Here is a 26,938-nt window from a genome sequence, read left to right on the forward strand (position 1 = left end):
TGAACTTTTCTGAGGGCAGTAGCATTGAAAGCAATGGCTGTTTCTACCGCATTCACTTTATATAATCTTCTCTATTCTTCTTACAAGGAAACTGTAAGAAGAATGGACAAGATTCTATATACTGAATGCCGTAGAAACAGCCATTATTTTCAATGCTACTGCTCTCATAAAAGTTCATAATAATGATAATATTTTATTGAAAATAATGGCAGAATTAACAGAATTGATATTATACAAAATTCTCTCAGTTCTTCTAGTGACTTGTTTTTCTGGCTCACTTGTTTTCCTAAGCAGCTGAACATCGGACAGCAGTTGCTTAGGAATATCACTGAGCTAGAAAATCAAGTCATTAGAAGAATTGAGGGAATTTTGTATAATATCAATTCTGTAAATTCTGCCATTATTTTCAATAAAACGTGTTTGAAAAAAGGTCTGTTTCCAGCATACACAATAATAATAATAATAATAATAATAATAATAATAATAATAATAATAATAATAATAATAAGAAACATCAGCTACTTGCAGTAATAAGTGGTACGAGCACCAACCTGAGGGAGTGATAGAAAACGATCAGGCAAAGATCCTCTGGGACTATGGTATGAGAACGGATAGGGTGATACGTGCAAATAGACCAGACGTGACGTTGATTGACAAAGTCAAGAAGAAAGTATCACTCATTGATGTCGCAATACCATGGGACACCAGAGTTTGAAGAGAAAGAGAGGGAGAAAATGGATAAGTATCAAGATCTGAAAATAGTAAATAAGAAGGATATGGGATATGCCAGTGGAAATCGTACCCATAATCATAGGAGCACTAGGCACGATCCCAAGATCCCTGAAAAGGAATCTAGAAAAACTAGAGGCTGAAGTAGCTCCAGGTCTCATGCAGAAGAGTGATCCTAGAAACGGCACACATAGTAAGAAAAGTGATGGACTCCTAAGGAGGCAGGATGCAACCGGAACCCCACACTATAAATACCACCCAGTCAAATTGGAGGACTGTGATAGAGGGAAAAAAAAAAAAAAAAAAAAAAAAATAAAAAAAAAAAAAAAAAAAAAATAATAATAATGTAGAAACAAATCTATCAGTTATGTAAATGTTACATATATTTAAATTTTAACCTTTAAGGAGAGCTTTCGGGAATCTGTTCCCCTTAAGGGGAACCGGACAGATTCCCGAAAGCTCTCCTTAAAGTTTAAAATTTAAATATATGTACATTTACATAACCGTGGATTTTTTGTTCTCCGTTTGAAGACTCGTGCTACTGATGAGGATTTATAGAAGAAACCCCCGAAAGAAGAACCCTATGGCTCCTGAAACCCCTAAATAAAGGCGGCTACTCCAGCCTCGCGAGGGAAACAGTCATTTGCACTTAATATCACAATAACGTGACCCCTAACTCTCGAACCATCGTTGAAAACGGCTTTACTTACACTTAACGTCCAGTCGTAACGTGCTGGAACTTCCATCGCCAATGACGTTATGAGCGTGACAAGAGTATCTCCCCGCCTGCGCCTTCGTTACCTTTTGCAGGACCAGGCTCTGGTTGCTGACGATGATCCCCCCGGAGATGTTGTGGGTCAGGACTTTGTTCTGCCAATGACGAGAAGCGTTTCGGAACTATCAATGGTTTTATTTATCTATTTAAAGATGAGTAAAGTGGTTTGTTTTACTTGAGTGCGTGATTTTTTTAAGAGTGAAAGATATGTCCATTACGTGATATTTTCATAAAATGAGATATTTATTGTACGTTATTTATTTTATAAAGATGAAAGACTTGTGAAATGCGTGAATATTTATAAGAATGAAAGATACAGGGAGTACGTGATTTTTATAAGAATAAGAGAGATATGAAATATATGATTTTCTATAATAATGAAAGATCTTTATAAGAATGAAAGATACGGGGAGTACGGGATTTTATAAGAATAAGAGAGATATGAAATATGTGATTTTATATAATAATGAAAGATCTTTATAAGAATGAAAGAAATGTGGTGAAGTATGTGAATCATTATAAGAATTAAAGATAGCGCGAATGCGTAATTTTTGTAAGAATAAAAGAGATATGAAATACGTGATTATCTATAAGAATGAAAGATGAGTGAAGTACATGAATCTTTATAAGAATGAAAGATATGTGAAGTACGTGAATTTTTATAAGAATGAAAGATCTGTGAAGTACGTGAATCTTTATAAGAATGAAAGAAATAGGGAGTGCGTAATCTTTATAAGAACAAGAGATATATGTCATATGTGATTTTCTTTAAGAATCAAAGATATGTGAAGTACGTGAAACTTTATAAGGATGAAAGCTATAGGGAGTTTGTAATTTTTATAAGAATAGAAGAGATATGAAATACGTGATTATCTATAAGAATGAAAGATATGTGAAGTACGTGGTTTTTCTAGAATGAAAGATATGTGAAGTAAGTGATTTTCTTCATAATGAAAGATATGTGAAGTACGCGGGTTTTATAAGAATAAAAAGATATGTGGGACACGTTATGTTTTACAAGAATGAAAGATATGTGGAGTACGCACATTTTCATGAGAATGAAAGGTAAGTGAATTACGTGGTTTTCTGTATGAATGAAAGATATGTGAAGTATGTGAGTTTTATGTTGCTCATCGTACATGAATAAAATGAAAATTTATATTTTTTTTATTTCCTTCTGTATTTTTTATTTATTTATTTTTGTTGTCATTCATTCATCATGAACAATTAGAAATCATTATCGGAAAATACAACCAAAGAACTCACATTGTGCCTCCAGGAAACGTGAGATACTTTAGGGTTAGCCAAGATGGCGCATTCGAAGTACACGTCATCTCCTTCTTTAATATTGTCTTCATTCAGGGATGATCCGAAGGTGGCCGTGGCTTTTGGTATATCTGGAAAAAACATAAAAAATAAAAGGATAAAAGGAACTGAACAAAATAGAGATGTTACAAAAGCAATGGAGGGCAGCAGATAAAAATGCCGTTATCTTTCCGTATAGTTCTTTTATTGGATTTGATAAAGGAAACGCTGGCGGAACCATGCCTTGCATTGTTATTGCAAATACACACACACACACACATACAAAGAGAGAGAGAGAGAGAGAGAGAGAGAGAGAGAGAGAGAGAGAGAGAATTAATGTTCTTGGGTGTGGTGCAGAAGAGCAAGGGTAAATGATGATGATAATTGATACATTTAATGTGAGAAGCAGAAAGAGGGAGAGGGTACGTGTGGGCAGGAATAGGATGGGCAAAGATTGATGATATCTTTTAGCACTTTTAGCGTCATGAATGTTATGAAGAATGAATGAACAGTCTTGGAAGCGAGTTCATACCACATGAGGACTGAACCCTATCCTCTCATTTAATTTCCTACTTACGTTAACGTTCAAATGCATCACGTGAACAGGTGTTTAAAAATTGCATGCATGCTTGCATACAGCCGTGTAAGAATGTGCTTGAAGCAGATAATGGGTAGGAAGATGCACAGCACTCACTCCCAAGCTGGAGAAAAAGTCTCCTCCTATGTGCTTGTAGTTCCTAACATTCTCTCTCTCTCTCTCTCTCTCTCTCTCTCTCTCTCTCTCTCTCTCTCTCACGAAAAAAACAACATAGGACCGTCGTTACGATCACACAGTCTAACATTTTCATTGAAGTTCATGCCTTTTTCTGTTTCTTGTCTTACTTTCGGCTCGGTATGTTTTCTTCTGGTTGAGTATATGCAATGTTGTTTACCGTGAACTTCAGTTCGTTGATCTGATTTTTTATTTTTCGTTGTTTTGCTCTTGGAACTTATAATACAAGAAAGCTAAAGTATTCATTTTTAAGTAAAAGAAAACGACTATCATAATGTGAACTGTAGCTTTTCAAAGAGTGGTCAAATGAAAACATTGCCAGACGTATTTTACCCCCCCCCCTAGCAATTACATTGTTCTGATTGGAAAAGTAAATCCATTGTAGTATGTACGTTTGATTTTGTAATTTAAAAATATATAAAGCAGAAAGCTTTCAATGACCTGCACGGTCCTCCTTGTCAACTGAGATTGACAAGAAGGACTGTGCAGGTCATCGAAAGCTTTCTGCTTTATATATTTTTAAATTACAAAGTCAAACATACATACTACTGTGGATTTACTTTTCCATTTTATTGACTCAAGTGATTATGAGTTTTTTTATTGTTCTGATTTTCAACAAAACGGTTCTTAAACATTGCCATACTGTTACTGGCGTAAATATCTATAAATAAAACATCATTAGAACGCTATTCATCGCATTTTGCATGTTGTAAACATAAATGTAAATATTTCTCTTATTTTTATGGAAAGCATTTTTTCATTGTAAAGTAGAAATATTGTTATATATTTTTTCCATTAACTTTCATCGATATAATTACTTTTTTGAAGTATACTAGAATGGATAATAATTGTTCTGCTTTAAAATGAGCTTACTATAAGTAAAATCTTGAGGACAGTACCACCGAACCACTATCAGTAGTGGAAATCCAAATAGGAGATTAGTGTTTCCTATTTCCTTGACTATAAAAATTGAAACAAACAGCAGTAATACTATATTACTGCAAAGGCAGTTTCCATACTTTCGAATTGAGGACATGAGATTGACCGATATCTGTTACTTTAAGTTGCTCTTTGCATTATTGACATCATTGATGGACCATGATAAACTAAAACTATCCAGCAGTATAATGATATTAAACTGTGCATCACCTCAATGGTAGTTACTGAGCAAATGGTGATGAAAGACAATTATCGCTTGTCACAGTCGCAGACAGCGAGAAATTCCCTGGCTCTGGGACAGACGTGACTGGCAAGTGCCCTGGTGGCTCGAAACGGTTAATTGGCCTCCCTCCCGGGAGACGAAGTGTCTTTGACGAAAGAGGCCGGAAATAGTTTGTTAAATGGTATAGTTAAGGAATGTTGAAAATGGTCTTAACAGTCGTAATCTAATATTGAGTTGCGTAAAAATAAACAGAGACCAAATTAAATGTCCTATAAGACTAACTATTCGAGCGTAGATGTAACCTATTAAGGAATTTTTTTTTTGTCTTAATCGAAACAGAAAAGAAAAAGAAAAAAGAAGTAAAGGTTTGCACGAACAAAACGTATCCACTCCTCACCTCTATGACGCTGACTTACATTGCACTGTGAGGTTCCATGAGTCTTCAATGCGGGTGTCGGTCGCATGATTTTCTGCTATGCATCTCAAAGTTGTTCCATCGTCTTGAGGACGCGGTGAAAAACGCAGCGTGCTTCTGGTGACGTTCCCATCCACGGATGTCTGCCATAAAAACAAAATACAAAAGATCTTTTGACATGAAAGGTTTCAATGGTCGCAATATTACTGCTACAGATCTATGAGTCCACAGAAGTAACTAGACACCTTCCACTCGAGCAAGAGAATATAACTTATATAATTGTTGCTATTCTGATGTTTGTCGTCAGGTCCTGGTCGCCCTTTCTTACCTTATCCTTTAATCCCAGTATATGTGATCTTGACGAGCTTTTCATGTTCATCATCGAATACCTTCTCTTATAGCGCCGATGAGAGCCAGAAAGGGGTTATTGAAATAAAAAGAAAATAAATAAAACAATTGATTTTAGGCCATGTCGTGCAGCACTAAGCTACCCGAAAAAAAAGCTACTCTCTTCAAGGATAATTGACAGATATGACCTCTGACTCAATTTTAGTGAGATATACGCTTTTAGAAATTATTTTTGAAATTAGAAAACGTTTCACTTTCTTAACAGAGTAACGTCTGAATATGTTTCTAATAGTTAGAAACTGAAATGTCAGTTCGCTATATTATGAGCCTCTAACTAGTTATATATGAGCATCTTCACCACCCTGCCAAGGCATGTCTACAAGTATTTTCTTGCTTCTAATGCTAAGGTACACTCTTCAAAAATTAAACTGAATATAGAACTTAGCCAAAGGCCAATCACTGGGACCTATGAGGCCATTCTGCGCTGAAACGAAAATTGACAGTAAAAGGTCTGAAATGTGTAACAGGAGGATATCTTGGCAGTTGCTCCATGAATCCATTGTTAGGAGAGGGTGGAAAGTCAGATGGAAGAAAGAGAATATGAAAGGAGGTACGTACATTAAAAGGGGCTATTTGAACATTCTACCGACGCAATTGGAGGGTGGATGATCAATATACCCTTTAGCCTCAGTAGTTTTAAGATTTGAGGACGGACAGATAAGTGCGGACAGACAGACAAAGTCCACTCAATTTACAGAAAACTAGAAAGGAAACAGTAATTTAATTGTCTTTTACTGTTTCCTGAATGAAAGCCACAAGTTTTTTAAGTGACTTTGTGGAAGTTGTCGCAAACAGTTTCACTCTTCGCTTGCTCTCTCATACGAACTTTGACTAATGTCTGTTTATTTCCGTGAAGGTCACTTTCTTTTTGTGTCAAGGTAGACGATGTTTAAACAGACTTGGCCCAAAATCTTGCTTGATTATAGATTATACAAATAATTTTTTCTATACAAACGCATAAACCGAACATATAATTAAAGGTATTCACGTGAGTGTATAAACGGTGTATGCACGATAATTAAAAAAACTGCATGTATTTTAAAGCAAAATAACCCTGAAAAGTGGGTGATATTCAATATATTTAAACTACGGTACGATTAACTTATGCCAACAGCTCTGAAACCATGAATTCATAGAGAAAACAGGTTTAGGAAATAGGTAAAATAAAATCCTCTTGGAAGCCAAAAATGTCCTTCTCGCCTCTAATGCAAATCAAAATACTAGAAATAAAAAATGAAACGGAAGTAATTCCTTCTTGGACGAAGAGTGCAGCTGTTCAATGCGGCTGCTGCTGCCGCCGGCAGGAGTGAAAAAATTCGTCGGGACTTTTTGTACTATGCTTCGATTGCATTCATGTGTTTACTCCTCAGGTAAACAGCAGTCTTTAGGCCACGAATTTCATATTCAGTTTATCGTAATATATATATATATATATATATATATATATATATATATATATATATAGATATAGATAGATAGATATATATGCATATATATCTATATATATATATATATGATATATATAGTATATATAGATATATATTATTATATAGTCATATATACTATCTATAATTATAGTCATATATATATATAGATCGATAGATATAGATATATATCTATATATCTATATATATACATATGATATATATATCTATATATATTATAGTATATATAGATATATATATATATATATATATATATATATATATAGATATATATATCTATATATGATATACTATATATATATATATATATATATAGATATATATGCATATATACTATCTATCTATATATATATATATATATATATAAGATATATATATATATATATACATATAATATATATATTATATTAATATATATATTATATATATTACTATATATATGCTATATATCATATCTATATATATATATGATATATATATTATTGCGATGATATGTGGTGAGACTTCCAAAGCATTTTATTTATTTTCTAATTTATTTTTTCTTTTTCTTTTTGCTTATCTTTGTCATATCCTCTTTATTCTAATATATATCCATTCGGAAGAATGATAAAGACCTCGATTCTTTCCTCCCTTGTTATTCACAGGAATTAACAGAAGAAATGTAGAATAGCTTCATTAGGAAAAGAAAATATATAAATGTAGAGTAGTTTCCTCATTTCTGGCTAAGTGCTTCAGCCATAGTGTTGAAAAGTCCCTCTAAATCAGAAGTCAGTAACAGCCAGTGCTAACCTGAGATCCTTCCTGCCTCTAATCTTGACTTGTTTTTGACCATTATATGCTTGATGTTTATTTCTGCTAAATGCATGTAAGTATGATGGCCTTGGAGATTTATCTAATCTAGTAGTAATACAGATAACCCAATGTAATTCTTTACCTGAATAGTGTCAGGGAAGAAATTTACACCTGTTGCTTAGTTTTCTGTGAGAGAAAACTACTCAGATATTTATCAGTCTGTCCATCCGCTCGTTTTTTGTCCGTCCTCATCGCTTAATAACCACTGAGGCTAGAGGGCTGCATATTGGTATGTTGATCATCTACCCTCCATTCATCAAACATACCAAATTGTAACCTGTAGCCTCAACAGCTTTTATTTTATTCAAGTTTAGACTTAGTGTTGATCGTGCCTCTATAGGTGCCAACAACACAGGCCACCGCCCAGCCGTAGCTGAAAGTTTCACAGGCAGCGGTTGAAAGTTTCGTGGGCCGTGGATGATAGTTTCATACAGCATTATACGATGTACAGAAACTCGATTGCGCCTAAGAAACTTGGGGGCATTTTGTACTTTTTATTTTTGTCTCCTCAGATGGGAGGACCTGTGCTGCTACCTAGGATTCCAGTTGATTGTCATCCTGAGAGCCCGAGAAGACAAGAGCTGCATTGTTTGAACATCTTGAAGGTCTTGGACTGCCTACCAGGAAGCACTAGAGCGGCACTAACAGCCAGTCGGAAAGCAGAGAGAATGGAATGAACTTGGAGAAGGAATGGTGTCCTCCAGATAGACTGCCCCTACCCAGACCTCACCTGTGCCTTTGAAAGGACCAGAGACATTGAGTACATCGTCTTCCATTTACCATCCAGACCTAACTTAACCTTCGTTCCCCTTGGTGATCGTCACGTGTTAAGAGGGAAGTAAACATTTGAAAATCAAGCTTCAGTACTCATGGCTGCAGAATACCGAGTCTGTCCAGTCTCAAGTTCAACGAATTTCTGACAGATGAACTTAGAGGAAGATCAGAAGTTGTTAAGTACCAAAATCTGACATCTCTGCAGGGAAAATGATGTAAAGAAAAAACACCGGGAACTTGTAACTGTCTTGCACTTCTCGAGCCTGAGGTAACTACAAGTTTAAGCTCACCAATGGTGAAGCCTTAAAGGAGTGTAAATGATAAGAAAGGATTACCTGTTGGGATATCAAACGATGCTATCCTGAAATGCGCTTCAAAAGTTATTGCTTTATTGGATGGTCTGATACTGTATAAATGCATTTTGTCATTTCGATATCTTAAATACAATGGTAAGAATTGAACACTAATCTGGTGTAATTGTGAAGTTAGATTGTATTAAGCACCAGTGTAAGTTACTTGCCAATAGGAAATAATTCTACATATTACTACTCTCTTTCTTCACGGTACTAGTTCATATAATTTTATGGGATTTATTTACTGAGTTTATGTGAGGTAGATGAATTCCCCATTTTAGATCATGTATTATTAAATTCTTATGTACATTTGTCTCATATGTATGATTTTAATATTAATTTTTATGATTTGTGTTTGCATCTACTAGTGTGATATACAGTTCAGATTGCTTAATGTGGGAAGTAGTAATCCAGCGATCACAAGAGAAAACAGGTTGCCTGAGTTATGTTATAGCGAGGAATATTTATATTCACATATCGGTGCCATTAACTTCATGTCAATGTTGAATCGAAACGGAATATATAACGTGAATGGGTCCAAAGGATTTTTTAATCCGGGAGCTACGAAGCATTCTCTTAAAAGTCACTGAAATGCAATTCTTCTGAAATGATCTTTTTATGATTGTATTGCAACGTTGCTGGTTCGTGACCTCGTATAAAATTCCACAACTTCCCTCGCATCGGGAGTTGCACGTTGAAGCATTTAATACTCTTTTGCCTTTCCATTATTGAATGCTCTTGCATTTTAATATGTTCTAGTTCCAGCAAATTGTTTACTCATTCCTTGATGAAAGCATATTATTTTTACATTCCTTATCATTTTTGCATTCTTTGTGTCTTTTCAGTCTTGAATATCTTGTATTGTTGTCACATTCTTTTATTAATGATGTTTTTTCATTTCATTTTAAAGCGAATATTCTTCCCGTCTTATCATTAATTATACGGACTTATACATTCTGAAGGGCATCAAAGGATTTGGGCTTTTTCTTCAGTTCTTGAACTGATGAACGTCCCTTGCTATTTGATTCCTTTAAATTACTTGTTTACAATTTTTAAAATAGATGACATTTTTGTGTACTATTGTTTATCTCTTGTCCTTAGCATTTCCACGTAGTGTGTCACTCTTTTGGTAGTATGATGGATGAGAAGTGATATTGGGAGAGTATTGATAATAAGAGATAAAGTAACCAATTCAGGATATTGCAACCAAGGAAGTCTTGATATGTATATTGCAGAAGAAACTTGTCAAATGACTTAATGGAGAAACGTTCGTAGGCCAAAGAGGGTTAGCAGGTTGAAACTGCACGATTTGGATTTCTTTATTTTATTGCAATTCCTCCACGAGTCATTCTCAAACTGTGCACAGAATTTGGAAGCTTTATAATCAGAAAAATGAAAGAAGGTTAACATTGCGCTCAATAACTTTAACGGAGAAAAAAAAAACAATTAAGGGATATAACCAAGCAGAAGTAAGGAGACGATAAAACAAATTAAAGCAACAGAGGAAACTTTTTATTAGATTAATTTTCGCATATGAAATTAAAACCACCTTAATATATATGTAAACCAACATACAAACAAATTAACAGCAAACAGAATAGTGCAGAAGTAATCATTTTAACAGATGCAATTAAGATTATTTTACGAGAGGTAAACAAACAAACAAACAAACAACTAAAAATAAATCAGAATGTGTTCAAAGGAAACTCCAATCCTGGCCGTGCAAGTGTCGTTGCTCCTCAGAGAAAATCAAGGAAGAAGATCCAGACACGACAAGAACCTCGAAACTATCAAAATGCAGAGGAGACCGCTGCCGACGGCTAGTCCAAAGAAGGTAGCTGTAGCTATATAGTTTGTTGTGCAAGGATCTTACTGGGAAAAAGGGCCTCAGTCCAGAGAGTCTAATGCAGTGTTTCTTAAAGTGTGGTCCGCTGACCCCCAGGGGTCCGTGGAATGTTCCAAGGGGTCCTCAGGATAATGTGAGGAGGAAGCGTTGCTGTTAAGTTCACTAAAATTTACGTGCAAATTTGCAAAATTAATAATGTTGTGAAAATCATTTTAAATATTGTAAATATTTATGTTAAAGATAAGACATTAATAAATAATTCAGTAGCAATTTTAGAACTATATATTTTACCCTGAAAACACTTTTAAACTCAAGAGGGAAATTATCATAATAATGGGTCCAGTACATGATCCATTTTAATAAATGGGGTCCGCTACACAAGAAAGCTGAAGAAACAGTGGTCTAGAGGTAGGCGCTTATAATATGGAATGGGATATGTATATTAACTGGCTTCAAGGACAGATCCCCATACATTTATGAATGAGTAACATTTCCATATGCATCTTCAAATTAGAAATCTCTAGATCGCTGAAGTGACTGACGCCATCACTAAACTTTTCAAAGAGATAATCATTAGCCTGGAGACTGCAGGTTCTGTTCGTGTTGGTGGTACTATTAGAAACATAGTTTCAGTTGCGGTATCTATCCCATCGATCACAATTAGAGTCATTTGTTGTTTGTTTATGAATTGGTTTTTCTAAGAATGGGCAACATTGCCTATTTTTCTTAGATGTCCCTTCATCAAGAAGAGTAAATATTAACGGAGGTGCACCTTACCTCAGCCTCAAGCGACGACTCCCACATTTAGCCAAATTTCGAGGATAAGCACGAAATTGTAGGAATCTAAAAACAAGTAAAAAATGCGCCGAAGAAACGAGTTTTCTGTACAACATATAATGCTGTATGAGCCGTGGTCCATGAAACTTTCAGCCACGGTCCTGTGGTGGCCTGTCCTATAGAGTTGCCAGACACACGATCATTGTTAAATTTAAACTTAAATAAAATGAAAACTACTGAGTCTAGAGGGCTGCAATTTGCTATGCTTGATGATTGGAGGGTGGATGATCACCATACCAATTTGCAGCCCTCTAGCCCCAGCAGCTTTTAAGATCTGAGGGCGGACAGAAAAAGTGCAGACAGGAGACAAAACTATCTCAATAGTTTTCTTTTACAGAAAACTGCAAGGAAACATTCATATCTTCCATATATATATATATATATATATATATATATATATAATATATATATATGTATATATATATACATATATTATATATATATATATATGTATATATATATATATATATATATATATATATATATATCAGGCATTAATCGTTCCCCCACTACTGGTTCGTTCCATAGCTGAGACAACCGAAGTCATCGCCACATTCGAACTTTAATTATTGTGATTACAGAATCGTGCAGTCGCATTTTTATTAAAAGAGGTTCATGAACGTCTCGTCAACTCACCTACACAGAAATCACACACACTGCCATTCACCACGATGATGCACCTTTCTTGCGTTTCTGGATAGTAACCCCTTAATTCGCTATATCTTTTTCATAACATTCATCTAACCCTGTGTAGCTCTTTTCCCTCTCCTTCTCCCTGCTGATGTGCTCTCATCGCCCCCCCCCCCCCTCCACCCAGGTACACACACACACACTCACACTCACACCCACACCCACACCCACGCACACTGGACTCCACTGGCTATTCATTTTAGTGCAAGATTTGCAATGATTGCTTTCATCATTTTACCGGGCTGCAGATTACTTTCGTGAAAAAAAAGAACATACGGGGCGATGAATTAAATTCCAATAATAGGAATATCGAATGACTCCAGCGTGCAGCGTTCTTTAGAGATTTTCTTTTGGTTTCAGTAAGTTTTCTTATTACCTTAAAACCACCGGAATGAGATTTGACCACCGAAGTGACGGAAATCTGATTAGAATTGGGATATAAGATTTAGGCCAGAGGCCAAGCGCTGGGACCTGAGGTCACTCACCGCTGAAAAGAAAACGGAGAGTAAAAGAGGTTGTAAAGGTGTAACAAGAGGAAAACCTCGCAGCTGGTTTATGAAACAATTGTTAGGAGAGGGTGGAAGGTATGATAGAAGAGAGAATATGAACGGAAGTGTAGTAAAAGGAGTGAAAGAAGTTGCGACTAGGGGTCGATGGGACGCTGCAAAGATCCCTATAATGCCTACAGAGCACCGCCTGAGGTTCACTGGCACTAACCCCTACCGGGAGGAATTTTGAATACCCAGTACTGAGATGTGCGCCAGGAATTACTTTATTATAGTAAGTTTCCAAGTAAAAGGTTCAGAATCGTACAGATTCCTTGAGCCACGATAAATGACAGAGGTTTGAAATGGAAGACAAGGTCCTGTAATGAAAAACCAGTCAATTTTTGTGGATATTTGTGGATACTGTCAAAATCAGACCTATGTGCTAAGCCACGTATGACAATACTGTTGTTTCTACGAAGGAGGATACTGCGATACAGTTAAAATATATTCTCCAGTAGCGGTAAATTCATCTTACCCAACGTTTATTATTCACTGACAAAATATTTCCTTAGTTCACGTAATTTATAACAGTATTTTAATTACAAAATTCGATTATCTCATCTCCCTTCCTGCTACTCTGTGATGATTCTTACTTAACCTCTCTCTTCTCTCTCTCTCTCTCTCTCTCTCTCTTCTCTCTCTCTCACCACCCCCCACCATTGATTGACCAGATCAATGTTTGTCAGTATGAAGGGATATATGAAAATTCGTAACAATTTTTTTTCTCTCGAAATAATTAATAAAGAAACATATCATCTAATAAATTCTCTCACACTCTCTCTCTCTTTCCATCTCCAATTTTAAATTCGCTCCACTTCCCCCCCCCCAACTCCCCTTAATCTCCACTTGTTCCTCGAACTTCCCGAGGGAGTGTCAAGACCTTCCTCGGCCAAGGAATTTAGGAAGTCGTTAAATTTAATTCCTGGCTATCCACAAAGGTCGCAGCCTCTCTCAAATAGCTCTGGCGAGAACGGCAGCGGCGGCTGTTGTAGATGGGAGTGACCGAGGTGAGAGATGGCTGACGGGGGTTGGCCGAGCGTCCGCGCAGAAGAAGGATGGAAAGGGCAGTTAGAGCAACGTCCTGGAAGGTGGAAAACATGCGAAGGGTCTGAATGAGTGGGAGGGAGCGAGTGGGAGAAATTGCAGCCTAGTATATCTAGCTCTTAAGGCAGTAAAGAACAAACCCAACAGACCATTAAGTCAGAGAAAAAGAAAATCACAAATGGTGGCAGCGGAAAAGTCTCTCTCCCCTCGCCGGGGTGTCTGCAACGAAGAAAAAAATTGTTTACCCACCCAGATGTTGTTCATGACATTAAGTGAATTTTTACCGTGAAAACACACAGAAACACGCGCATACACACACATATATAATATGTATATATATATACATATATATATATATGTTTATATATACATATATATACATAATATATATATATATATATATATATATATATATATATATATATATATATATATAGGTACAGAAGAGAGAGAGAGAGAGAGATGTATCCGTTTATTTTCTGAGGAAGTGGTACTAGGTTTCAACCCTCACGATCTTTGCAAGCCTTTTTGAAAGTGGTTACTAGGGCCATGTCTTTCTTTATCTACCGCTCTTGATAGTAACCATTTACAGCTGGGTTCGCCGACAAGGGCAAGCCTGAATTGACCTACTTGGCAATTGCAGGCAAACTATTCAATTTGACTCCTTCTTTAAATACTTTACGACACCCCGAGAACACAGAACCTAAACAAAAAGATCAGGTAGTACTCCACAGGTTTTTGAGGGATCCATCTACATGAATGTACTTCTAATCTGTGTTCAGCGGCTACACCTGTATTTCAGTGTGATGGTCCCGAGTTCATGTTCCGCTCATGGCTTGATATATTTCACTGTAGCTATGGTTTTGGCGGAGTCGGGTGGGAGGTTGCACATAGGTCTACCTGCTGAGTCATCAGCAACCACTACCTAATTTCCCTTATTCCTAACGTGCGGAGAGGGGCGTAGGCATTGATTTCCAATGTATGGTTGGTCTTAAGGGTTACTCCTGTATATAAGTCTGGATTAGAAAGCATCATTGATAATTATAGGCCCATAGTTTTACCCGTGGCTTCAAAAATCTTTGAAAGGTTAACTCTAGACAGGATGAACAGCTTTATTGAAAAGTACTCTATTCTTAATAATTTTCAATATGGCTTCCACAAGAATAGAAGTGCTACACAGGCCATTACTAAATTTCTCTCTATTGCAACATAGGCTTATCAAGAGAAGAGTTAGTTCCACGCTGGACGAGTGGTTTTCGAGCTGGGCTGCCAATCCGGCGGTCCCAGGTTCGATTCCCAGCTCGGTCAACGCGGAATCAGAGAAATTTATTTCTGGTGATAGAAGTTCATTTCTCGATTTAGTGTGGTTCGGATCCCACAATAAGCTGTAGGTCCCGTTGCTAGGTAACCAATTGGTTCCTAGCCACGTAAAAATATCTAATCCTTCGGGCCAGCCCTAGGAGAGCTGTTAATCAGCTCAGTGGTCTGGTAAAAACTAAGATATACTTAACTTAAGAGAAGAGTTTCTGTGTCTGCTTCTTCCTTGACTTGAGAAAGGCATTTGACACTGTGTCACACAAAATACTTTTGGATAAACTACAGCATTACGGGTTTCGTGGCCAATTTCATCTATACCTGAGATCATACTTTGCTAACAGAAGGCAGTTTGTAAGCGTAAATGGTCTTGATTCTGATGTTAAAGTGATTACATGTGGTGTGCCTCAAGGGTCTATACTTGGTCCTCTTTGTTTTAATATTTTTATAAATGACCTACCTAATGCAGTGCAGGCCGAAACAATTTTATTTGCGGATGATGCTGCTTTTCTGCTGGTATCCCATTCATTCACCGAGCTTATGAATAAAATTAGGAATTTGTTTAGTGAACTTGAGGTATACTTAATAGCAAATATGCTAACTCCTAATACTAGTAAGAGTAAGTTGATGTTTGTCCTGACCAGGCCTCCCCAGGAACTTCTTGCCCTATCTTTCGCTGATGGCATTATTGAATGGGTAACGGACTTCAAATACTTAGGCTTGACTATCACTAATACCTTGACATTTTACAAAACACATAAACAATGTCTCACTTAATGTCAGCCGTATAACTGGAGCAATTATTAGTACTCGTGATTTCGTGCCGACTGACATATTGCTTAAACTATATTATGCTCTAGTGCTTCCCTACTTGAATAACCACCTCTTAATATGGGGCTCGGCACCTGTTACTATGCTTAAGAGATTGAAGGTACGTGTCAACAACTTGTTAAGAATAATTCTGGGAGTCAGATATGAGGATGGAAGACCGGTGATGGGCACATCGGAACTATATACACGTTTGCAGATACTAAACATAAGTAGCATGTATAAACTAAGCTTATTCAAGTTCTTGAGGAGACTGCTTATGAGTGAGCTGCCTTACTTATACGATCTTTTGTTACGCCCCAACTTGAGTTCCCATGAATAGGCTACTACTATGAGATTCAGGGTCTCTGTACACGGTTTTTTGGACTTTGCTCCTTGTCAAAGCATCGGATGTAGCTGAAAGTTGACATATGTATATTTTACAACCACACACAAATTTTGTCAGCATTATCAATAACCTAAACCCGATAGTTTTAATTTTTTTTTATAGAGTAAAAATGCTCTAGCCGACGCCATGGCCAATGATTACGAGCCTAAGAGTCGAAAAACATTCATTACGTAAGCAAGGTAAACAAAACCACCTTTTGACTAAATGTTGCCCCGCCCATCCACCAGACAGAAATTCCATCGGCTCTGAAACCCAAAGACTTTATGAATGGCGGAACGATACATAGATGTGGGTGGGGTATCATTGCTAGCGTAGTAATACTACTGTAGCAGTAGTGCCGCAACAGTATAGCAGTAATATACATGAATTAAACGTTTAAACCAACTGCTGGGATCCTTGAGGATCATTTAGCACTTCTTACAACTACTCGAGAAATTAGTTTTATAGCCAGAAGTTAAATTTTCTAATCCAACAATGCCCATGGTAGCCTTCAGTGTTATCCTGAATTATAACGAGGCGAAAGTGGGTGGAGCCTCATGAAGTCACCATTCTGACGATAATTATTGGTGAAGGTTTAAAGCCAATATACGGTACCGGCTATTTTTTTCAGTAAATAGGTAGATAGCCAATAAATAAAATTGCTTGACATTGGATATAGCAGTTATCAAATCAAGCTTGTCTACTATGTTTTTGATAATTACCAACTATTCCCTACATCTTGTTAATCTGATTGTGACCTATAAGTAGACTGTAATTTCTTTGGAAACTTATTTGGGAGTTAGACTAATAATCGAAGTTTTTTGTATTCATTAACATATTTTTGTTGGTTTGTTCATTATGACAATTATCAGTGGAGAGGTTCCAGAGTTCATAAAGGTGTACTGCTTTGCTTGCTTTATTTAAATTTGTATGTCATTGTTGCCAGAGGTTAGTTCGTCGTTACGTATAGCCAATCATCCATCGAGAAAGAGGGAAGAAATGCTGCCATAAGTTACGTAACGAGTGCGTTCGAAACCTTTTCTCTGAGTAAGTGGCCCGTCTTCAAAAAAAGGTCACTTTTACATTACAAGTACCAAATTTATTCAACCTACGTAGTGCAGAATACACTTAAAATTTATGTGTTGATATAATATGTATTCTGAATAAGCGTTATATTTATGAAATTGCATAGATAAAAAGTATTGCGAAAAAACCGTGTTACAGAGGCCCTGAACTCATAGTAGGGGGCCGTGGTTATCATACACCGATCATACGTACGGAGGTTGAAAGGAGATTCCTCCACTATCAGCTGATTGGGCTTAACAATGAACTTGACAGAAAACTTTAGAAGATTCCTTTTATATTTCTCTCAGAAATTACAAAAAACTGTTACTTGCACAACAGTAGGTATTTTAAGTAGTGTTGAACTGTGCTTTTAAAGACTCCTTTAGTTACCCAGGTATTTTTTATTCCTTGGAACACAAGCTAAGACGGGGTGTTGTGTTATTTTATTGGCATGTATATGTCTCTGTTTTAGCTTGTAAGTCTGTATAACTTTTATGTAAAACCAGTAAACTTGCCTTATGTTATCGCCATATAAGCATTAAATTGCTTCGGCGAATTTTCTGCTTATACTATGAATTTGTAACAAATAAGGACAAACAAATATACTATACTATACTATACTATTGTATGACACCGCAATGGCCTGCTGCTTGCTTCGGCTGTTCATGAACGACCTTTAAATGGTCCTCTGATTTCATGAATCCACGGATAATTGTCAGAAAATACTTTTTTCTTTAATTAACGATAAAAGTTGGGCTCCCATAGAGTTATACTTCTGAATTTTACCATATTGTTAGGATGTAGTTTGACCATGCCTATGCACGTTAACAATAGAGATTTGGGCAGCAGATGTTGAAACTGTCATGTATTTGGCGGGCAAAATATGTTAGACAGGTCAGACGCACGAAATTTTTTTCCCTCTAAATCCGTCAAGATTGGTGGTAAATGCGGATAATTCACGTGACGTAAGGTCTTGCGTGGTCTGTGCCGCCTTCCGAATGGATGAAGATATATTTTTTTCCCAGTTAATAAATTTTTCATAATCATCTTTTCCTGAATCTCCGATACGATACGTTCTAAGGCAAAGAGGGCGAAACACTCACCGACTCACCGTAAAAAAAAAAAAGTGACGAAAGTAACCAGTAATACTGTTAGTAGTGGTGATAGTTTCAAGTGTGAGTTTGATCCTCCCCGACACTCGTTATTTTACGTGCTTTTGTGTTTGTTCGCTCTTGTTTCATCGTGACGCCTCGTGTTAGTTGACATCAATTGTTTCTTGAAATTAATGGATGACACATAGAATTATAAAAAGAAGGCTCCAAGAGTAAAAAGAAACAATTTGCACTGCTATTCGTAGAGGTGGTTCGGTTTCGTGATGGAGATCGTGGCAGTGATAGACAAACGCACGTATTAACTGCTAAACAGAAGTCTTAAGCTGTTTCGTATATTGAACTTATGAGAAAGTGAATTGGTGCAACTGTAGAAGTTGGTAGGGACAAGTGTTGGTTATCAATGCAAAACATGCAGTTACATGTGTGGACTATGTGGCTACTGTTTGCCAGCGTTAAAACCGAGTTGGTTACTGCAGCTTTGCGGGTAATAAATGTGCGGAAACGATCTTGAACGGGGACAAAAGTTTTAAGGAAGTAAATATTGGCAAAAAAAAAAAAAAAAAAAAAAAAAAAAAAAAAAAAAAAAAAAAAACAGTGAAAAACACCACTACGGGAAACCATATACTACAGCCAACACAATGGTAGTACAGTAATTGTGGATTTTTTTTCCTTGTGCAATATGCTACAAAATTTGCAACGGCTGAAATGAAGTATTTCAGGGGAAGCGATATAAAAAAAAAAATGCTTTCTAATGTTTTGGTTAGTAAACAGCAATTTACTCATGAAAATGTTCTTCCCCGTAAATATTTTAGTTTGTGTTCCCCGAACTATATTTGCAGGTTTCTCAAAGCTATAGTCGGTGTTAGCAGGAAGACATAAGAAGATAAGGTGAGTTACCCTTAGTCTATTTTTTTCAACTCTGCGTGCAAATCACAAGGTGCCCCCTCATTGGTACAGGCCGCTGGGCAAGCCAGTAATTTCTTCCCTTTTGCATGTGGCAACAGTTAAGCGGGAGTTTTCACGAATTTGTGACACTTCATGGGGTTTTCGGGATCTAGTACGTTATTTCCATGGAGATATGTGTTAATTATGGATGCTGTAACAGAAAGGGACAATGTTCGAAGTGAAAAGGCTACCTATGTCGTTCCCTCAAGATCCCGAGATGTGTAGGAGGTGGGTTAACATCTGCAGAAGTGACCATATAAGCACCAAAAACGCAAGTGTGTTCGGTTCATTTTTAAGAAACCTCAGGCATGAATTGCTCAACTACTACCCTGCAAATGCAAGAAAACTGAAGGATGATACCATACCAAACCAACGTTTACCACTGCATGACAGCGCCATTGCTGATTCAGGTATTTAACATCTTGACTGAGGTTTAGTATATTACCTTTAAAATTGTGGATAAACATTTTAACTATTGGCTTATATGAATACTTTTATCATTTAAAGTTCATAAATATATCTTCCGCTCGATTCCAAATACAAATAAACCATATTTAGCTGGTCACGAGTGAAAAGTCTTTAGTTAGGCCTAGACCTATGCGTAGTTAAGAATGACTGCATAGGGGATATACAAGTCAACACGAAAGAGAGATAAATAAATGCGGAGGGGATATGCTAGTCAATGCTAGAGATGGAGACACGAACATTTCATTAAAATTGTTTTCATGTGCAGCAATGGGCCCATGATTAGTCGACCAAAGGAAGGGGGACAGTTATTTTCGTGAGATAGACTAAGAGGAGAGCTTTCTTGCATAACTGAACGAAACCATAGGTTTATAAGGATAATTCTAGCAATTAAAGAGCATATAAAGTATATAATATCTTCCATAGTATTCCTAATGCAAAAAAAAAGGATATTCACTGGTTAAGATTGATAAAATTGTAATTATGCCTAGACCTATGTATGTTGAGAATGACTGCAATGAGAAAATGCTAGTCAACAAGAAAGCTAGAGAGGGCATAATTTTATCAATTTTTTATGTGTATGAAATAGCCAGTTATATGTTTGATAAAGGAAGGGGAAGATAACGAGAGAGAGAGAGAGAGAGAGAGAGGAGAGAGAGAGAGAGAGAGAGAGAGAGAAATTTCTTGCACAAGAATAAGCTTACTTTGATCAGGGTGTTAGGATGATAAAAATAACTAATTATAATTATATATATATATATATATATATATATATATATATATATATATATATATATATAATTTAGCCTTTATGATTATCTTCCCATTATCTGCGGTACTTATAAAATGCATATAACGATCGCTATCAAAAGAAATACGTACTGTGCAATGAGGTCTTTTGCTATACAACAGTTTCATACATTCTACAGAATGTTTGCTTAATATTATATGGCCTGTTAGTACGGGAAATTTTACTTTGTAGAGTTGGATAATTTCCTCCCCCTCCCCCTCCCCATTTTACCCCTTCCCCCTTTTCCCTTTAACCCTTCCCATTCCCCTCCCCCCCCTTCTCCCCCCTCCCCTACCTCCTCTCATCTCCTCCTCCTCTCCTTCTATCCTCCTCCTCCTCGTTCTCCTCCTCCTCCTCCTCCTCCTCCTCCTCCTCCTCCTCCTCCTCCTCCTCCTCCTCCTCCTCCAGGTTGTTCGTATACGTTCGCTAGTATTTCCTAATGGTATTTAGTTTTTATATAATTTACAGCCTCGGTATACTGTTAGTAAAGTAATTCTAATGGACATAATAAATTTATTTTTATTCTTAGTGTTAATACCGTGTGATACATAGTGTCTCCTACCTGTAACCGATGAGATTGGGAATGTGGAAGATGTCATATGGAATTTACTGGAGGGAGAACCAGAATCTTTGAAACAAAGTGAGTAAGTTATTTCGGAGGATTCATAGCACATAAGTTTAGGAATAAGTATCCATCTTCTGTTTCAGCTGGTACAGATGGAACTAGTGAGGATTGGACCTCATATGTAAAGAGAAAAATATTTTCTAAAGCTTCTGTACAATTTCAAAAACATCTGTATCACATTTAAGAATTATTCAAAACTTTCCATGGATAAAGGCTAAAGCCGGGAGTCATGGCAGTATTCAGTACTCTGGATATTTTCAAGGACAAGAATACCGATGTTCCGGAGGATAGAATTAGTTATTTTTTTAGATACAGAATTTAGTTCAGAATGAAAATATTAAACTCAAAAAGGAAATAAGATTTGCAAAGTAACGGTATTCAAAATAAAAAATAAAATAGTTAAGTAATTTTTTATAAACATTTGATAGAATCAAGTTTGTATTTTCTTAAGTGCATTTTCATTTGGTTTCCACTTCCAATGTTCAGTTTGTATTTTATATTTAAGTTTATGAAAAAATAATTATAATAACAAAAACAATCCTATAAACTCAAACTCAAAGAGGCCACAGTAAGTTGTAAAAACGCTCTGCTCCCAAGTTAGCCATGTGACTCGCTGAGCAGTCATTCTCCCGGCACCCTGTTCGGTAACTCTCCTTATCTTCTTACATTTTGGTTAGCAGATCTGTTATCGAAATATTGTCGTTAATAAATATTGTGTCATGACAACGCTGTGATGATATAGGCTGCTGATTGGCTTAATTAATACCATAGTTCTATCATTCAACTGCTCATCAAAAATTTATGGCCCGCTCTGTGAGCAAGAGCCCGTACAGGTATAAAACCAGCTCAATCAGAAACAATGACAACAGCATCGGCTTAATTTCGTTCGATTCAAATATACTCAAATAGACTTAAAATTCTTATCAATGTACATATATGTATGACACGGATTAACACTAAAAATTCGTTTAAATGATACATACACGTAATTCTGAGTAATAGCCATCAGAAACCAAGCAGACACACTTTGAGTTCTGCGAAAGTTTCCTTTTCATTATACTAATCCCGACATTCAGCATATGATGCTATATGAGCGGCGGCCCATGAAACACCCAGGGCCCGTTGGTGGCCTGTGATATTGGCAGACACACGATCATGACTAACTTAATCTTAAATAAAATAAAACCTACTGAGGCTAGAGGGCTTCAATTTGGTATGTTTGATGACTGGATGGTGGATGATCCTTTAGCCTGAGTAGTTTTTAAGATCTGAGGGCGGACAAAGCTATCTCAATAGTTTTCTTTAACAGAAAACTAAAAACTCTCCATTATAATAGTTTTGTAATACTTCCCACGTTGCCATAATCTCCCGAAAACCATACATCGTTGCCATCGTCTTTATTCTTTGCCATCACTATCAATGGCCTAATGGGGCGGTTATCTTGACGAGTACTCCTACTCCAGCTATTGTTATCGAAATCATCATCTCTGCTAAACCCTTTTCCAAATCTTCGCTCACTTTGCCTTCCTCTCGACCTCTACCCCTAATCCCAGTAGGGGGATAGTGCCATCAGTGCATTTCACATGGTGCACTGTAGACTTTAAGTTTCTTTGCAGCGTTCCCTTCGGCCCCTAGCTGCAACCCCTTTCATTCTAATTACTATACCTCTGTTCATAGTCTCTTCTATCTTACTTTCCATCCTCTCCTAACAGTAGTTGTTTCATAGCGCAACTGCGAGGTTTTCCTCTTGTTATACCTTTAAAACCTTTTAGTATTAATTTCCCTTTGGCCTACATTTAAATATTCCATTCCATTCCATTGTATCCTTAACAGGTTCCACCCATCTTAGACTCGATCATAATAGTATTCTTTATCCCTCCTAAACCAGAAGTGTTCATTTACTGTGTCCATTCATTCTCTACTCCCTCCAGAACTTTCAGCCTCTAATTTTTCATTACTGTTTCACCAAGACCAGAAAGAATTGGATATTCACTGTCGATTATTTCGATAGCCAAATTTTATTATTTTGAATGAGTTCTGGTTGCCAGCTCTTATCCGGTTCAGCAAACCCCACACAACGAAAAAGCGGAAAAGCCATTGGCTAATTATAAGCTTTTGCTTCCGGTCTGATATTTAAGATGTTTAGCAACGTAAGTAGCATAGCTTGTTCTAGTAGGTACATCCATTTAATTTCTGTCCGTTCATTTGTTGTCAGATAAACTTGCACTGATATGTTATCCAGTGACATTTCCGAAGACACTTTTATGTGTAGAACTATTTACTGGCACCACTGTATCGTTAGATTCTTAAGGGTGACATATTTTTATTGAATTTTTTATGTTTTTGTATAACTCCTCCCAAAAGAATGATTGTGAATGTTTATATTTTTGTAAAACTCCTCCCAAAAGGATGATTGTGTTTTCCTTCTCAATGACGCTCCAAAAGGTAAGAGTCTCCTTCATAGGTGGTAAAGAGCTGATTTCGCAGAATGGGGCTTTATGATTGATTTTGCGAGTTGCTGTGACCAATTTATCCAAAACAGTCTTGCAGCATTGCAGGATCTGTGGAAAGTTATCCAAGAACTTCCTTCTGCAGTGTAATATCATGATGTAATTTATATAGCAATAAGAGGAAAGAGACAAACTGATGATACCTGTTCATTTCCAAGAATGCATTAAAAGACAAGGCAACATTGAGACAAAAAGTATTTGTATTATCGTATCGTAAAGGAGTTTCCTTTACGTTAAATTTAAAATGTAAATGGATAATGACATTAAAAACAAAATATTTTCAGCTTTATGTATTTTCAACACTGAACACATTACCGTTCCATTAACATGTAGCCTTGGGTAAGACAAAAATGATATAGTGTTATTTTCCTCAGAACATGTGAACACCTGGTGTTGGTCATATATATAAACTAGAAAATGTGTGTCTGTTTGTTTGTTTGTATGTATGAACGCTATACAAATCCACATTTCTTGACTAATTTTGATGACATTTTAAATATAAGTCAATATCAAACCGAGAAGGTCATTGTGAAAACATGATTAAAATCGGACCATTGGTAGGATAAGGCGTGGTGTGGGAAGAGGGTGAAATGTAAAAATTACCAAAAACAATATATTTTAGTGTCTAATCCATAGTTTTCAAGGTTGCTTAAGGATAATAGTGACACCCCTAATGCCCTTTAAGTCCAAGTTCAGCCCCAATAGGAAGGGGAGTGATAAGGGGGTGGGAAGGGGTTAAGGTGAAAATAACCAAAAACTACAGATATTACTGTCTAATCCATAGTTTTTGAGGTTGCACAGATGATTAGTGGCACTCCCAATGCCCTCTATGTCCAAGTTCAGCCCTCATAGAAGGGGATGGGAAGGGGTGATGTTTAAAAACAACACAAAAAATGACACATATTAGTGTCTATCTAATCCATAGTTTTTGAGGTGACTGAGATGAATAATGACACTCCTTATGCCCTTCAAGTCCAAGTTCAGGCCGATAGGAAGGAGGGTGAGAAGAGGTAGAAATCTCGACACCTCACAACTAAGGTTACAGAATGGACCAACTATTGGCGCCTTCTATACACTCCTTGACATAGGTAATGGCGTAATAGGAGCCGATGAGAAAGGCTTCATCGACGTGTCAACTATAGGTCAGTATGTGAAAGATCCTGAGGAGTTATGTGCAAAGGTGTATCCTGATCTGTCCACCAATTAATACCAACCTTGAATGTCTGTGTGAACGTGCGGTCCTTTCACCTACCAATGAGACGGAACACTTGACCATTATCTGTGATCACATATTGACCGTGAGGAGAAGTTTTACAGTTCAGTGGACACTGTAACGGACCAAGAACAGGCCACCACATTCACACCTGATTTCTGAACACCAAAAAACTCCCCTAGGCATGCTATCTCACAAACTGTACCTTGAAGTTGGGTGTCCTATCATTTGACTTCGAAACCTAGATGCCCCAACTTTTTGCTGGGGGAAGCGCCTAGTCTCGAAAGGAGTGGACCATCTTGTCATAGAAGCAACTATTATGACTGCCCAAGGAAAAGTGATGTACTACAATAAATGCTATTTTTATGAGATGCAAGAATTATGTTCTTTCATTTGCAATTTTTTTTTACACAGCTAATTCTAAAGTACTCATCTGTACGCAAATGGGAAATTCGTATTATCTTTCGCATTCTTTAAACCGAAAATATGCCCTTTGAATTATACTATATAAAAAAAGTTTATATAGAAATGTAGAATGCATGTATATAGAAACAAAATATTTTTCTATGTATACATATGCCTATGAAAATTTTTTTTAAAAATAAGCTCTATTCTTCCCTAAGCTAACCATTTCATACACATGAATCACAATAAGATTAAAAATATTACGAACAGCCAATAAAATTCGTCCAACGGAATATTTACTAGTATATATTACATATATTTTTCTTGGATACTTGATAGTGAGGACTGGCGTTATATACCATAGTACCGATATATATATATATATACTGGTAACAGTCCGTAATATATATATGAGTGAGAGTGAGTGCTATATATAATATTATATATATCAGTATATTGTATATATATATTATATATATATATATATATATATAAAACCAGTCCTCATTATCAAGTATCCAATAAAAATATATATAATATATACTAGTAAATATACCCAGTCCGTTGGACAGATTTTATTGGCTATTCGTAAAATTTTTAATTTTATTGTGATTTATGTGTATGAAATGGTTATGTTATGGTAGAATAGAGCTTATTTTTAAAAATTTTATTCGTAGGCATATGTATACATAATACCGTCAGCAATTCTGGTCATTCTCGATGATGTGACTGTAGTTATCTCGGTCGCTGTCTCCTGTGACTTGAAAATGCCTAGTTTTGGTAAATATCTGGTGCGGAATAGTTTCGAGAGAGTCAGGAAATGTCGCCCGAAAAGGAAAGCAGCTGATTGATGTCCCTCCTATTTTCTCTCTTTTTCGAATTCGGTGACAAGTGATATGTCGGTTTTTGTTTTACCATTTATTTTTGACCCAGTTTGAATGACTTCGCTTTTTTATTTTCTGCGTCTATATTCTTTTTTTGGAGGTTGCAACAGTCAGTTTTGTTTTCTTCAGCCTTGAGGTTTGTAAGGAAATTGGTTTCTTTTCCTTTGGACTTTGAAAGTGTGCCTGAATAATTTGTTGTCGCCAGTCTAGCAAAATGAAAATACCTTGACAGAGTTTTTCAACTGTGTTCACAATCTACAATGTGATTACACAAATTGCTAAAAAGAAAATAAAGAAGACAAAACAGATGTAAAACCTTCACTCCAGAAGAAAACCAAATTATAACGCATTTTATCCTATTATATATATATATATATATATATATATATATATATATATATATATATATATATATATATATATATATATAGACACACACACACACACACACACACACACA

The 26,938-nt window shown here is 36.3% G+C and overlaps 1 protein-coding gene across 1 annotated transcript in view; it reads right to left on the reverse strand.

Annotated features, from left to right (window-relative positions):
- The window catches only part of LOC135210900 (protein turtle-like), a 194,512-nt gene that overhangs the window by 15,918 nt on the left and 151,656 nt on the right, over positions 1 to 26,938 (reverse strand). Inside the window, 3 exon segments of the mRNA XM_064243838.1 lie at positions 1,440 to 1,599; positions 2,771 to 2,901; positions 5,160 to 5,301. Of these exon segments, the coding sequence (XP_064099908.1) occupies positions 1,440 to 1,599; positions 2,771 to 2,901; positions 5,160 to 5,301 (433 nt within the window).

Source organism: Macrobrachium nipponense, chromosome 4, assembly GCF_015104395.2.
Source record: "Macrobrachium nipponense isolate FS-2020 chromosome 4, ASM1510439v2, whole genome shotgun sequence".
Lineage (NCBI taxonomy): Eukaryota > Metazoa > Arthropoda > Malacostraca > Decapoda > Palaemonidae > Macrobrachium > Macrobrachium nipponense.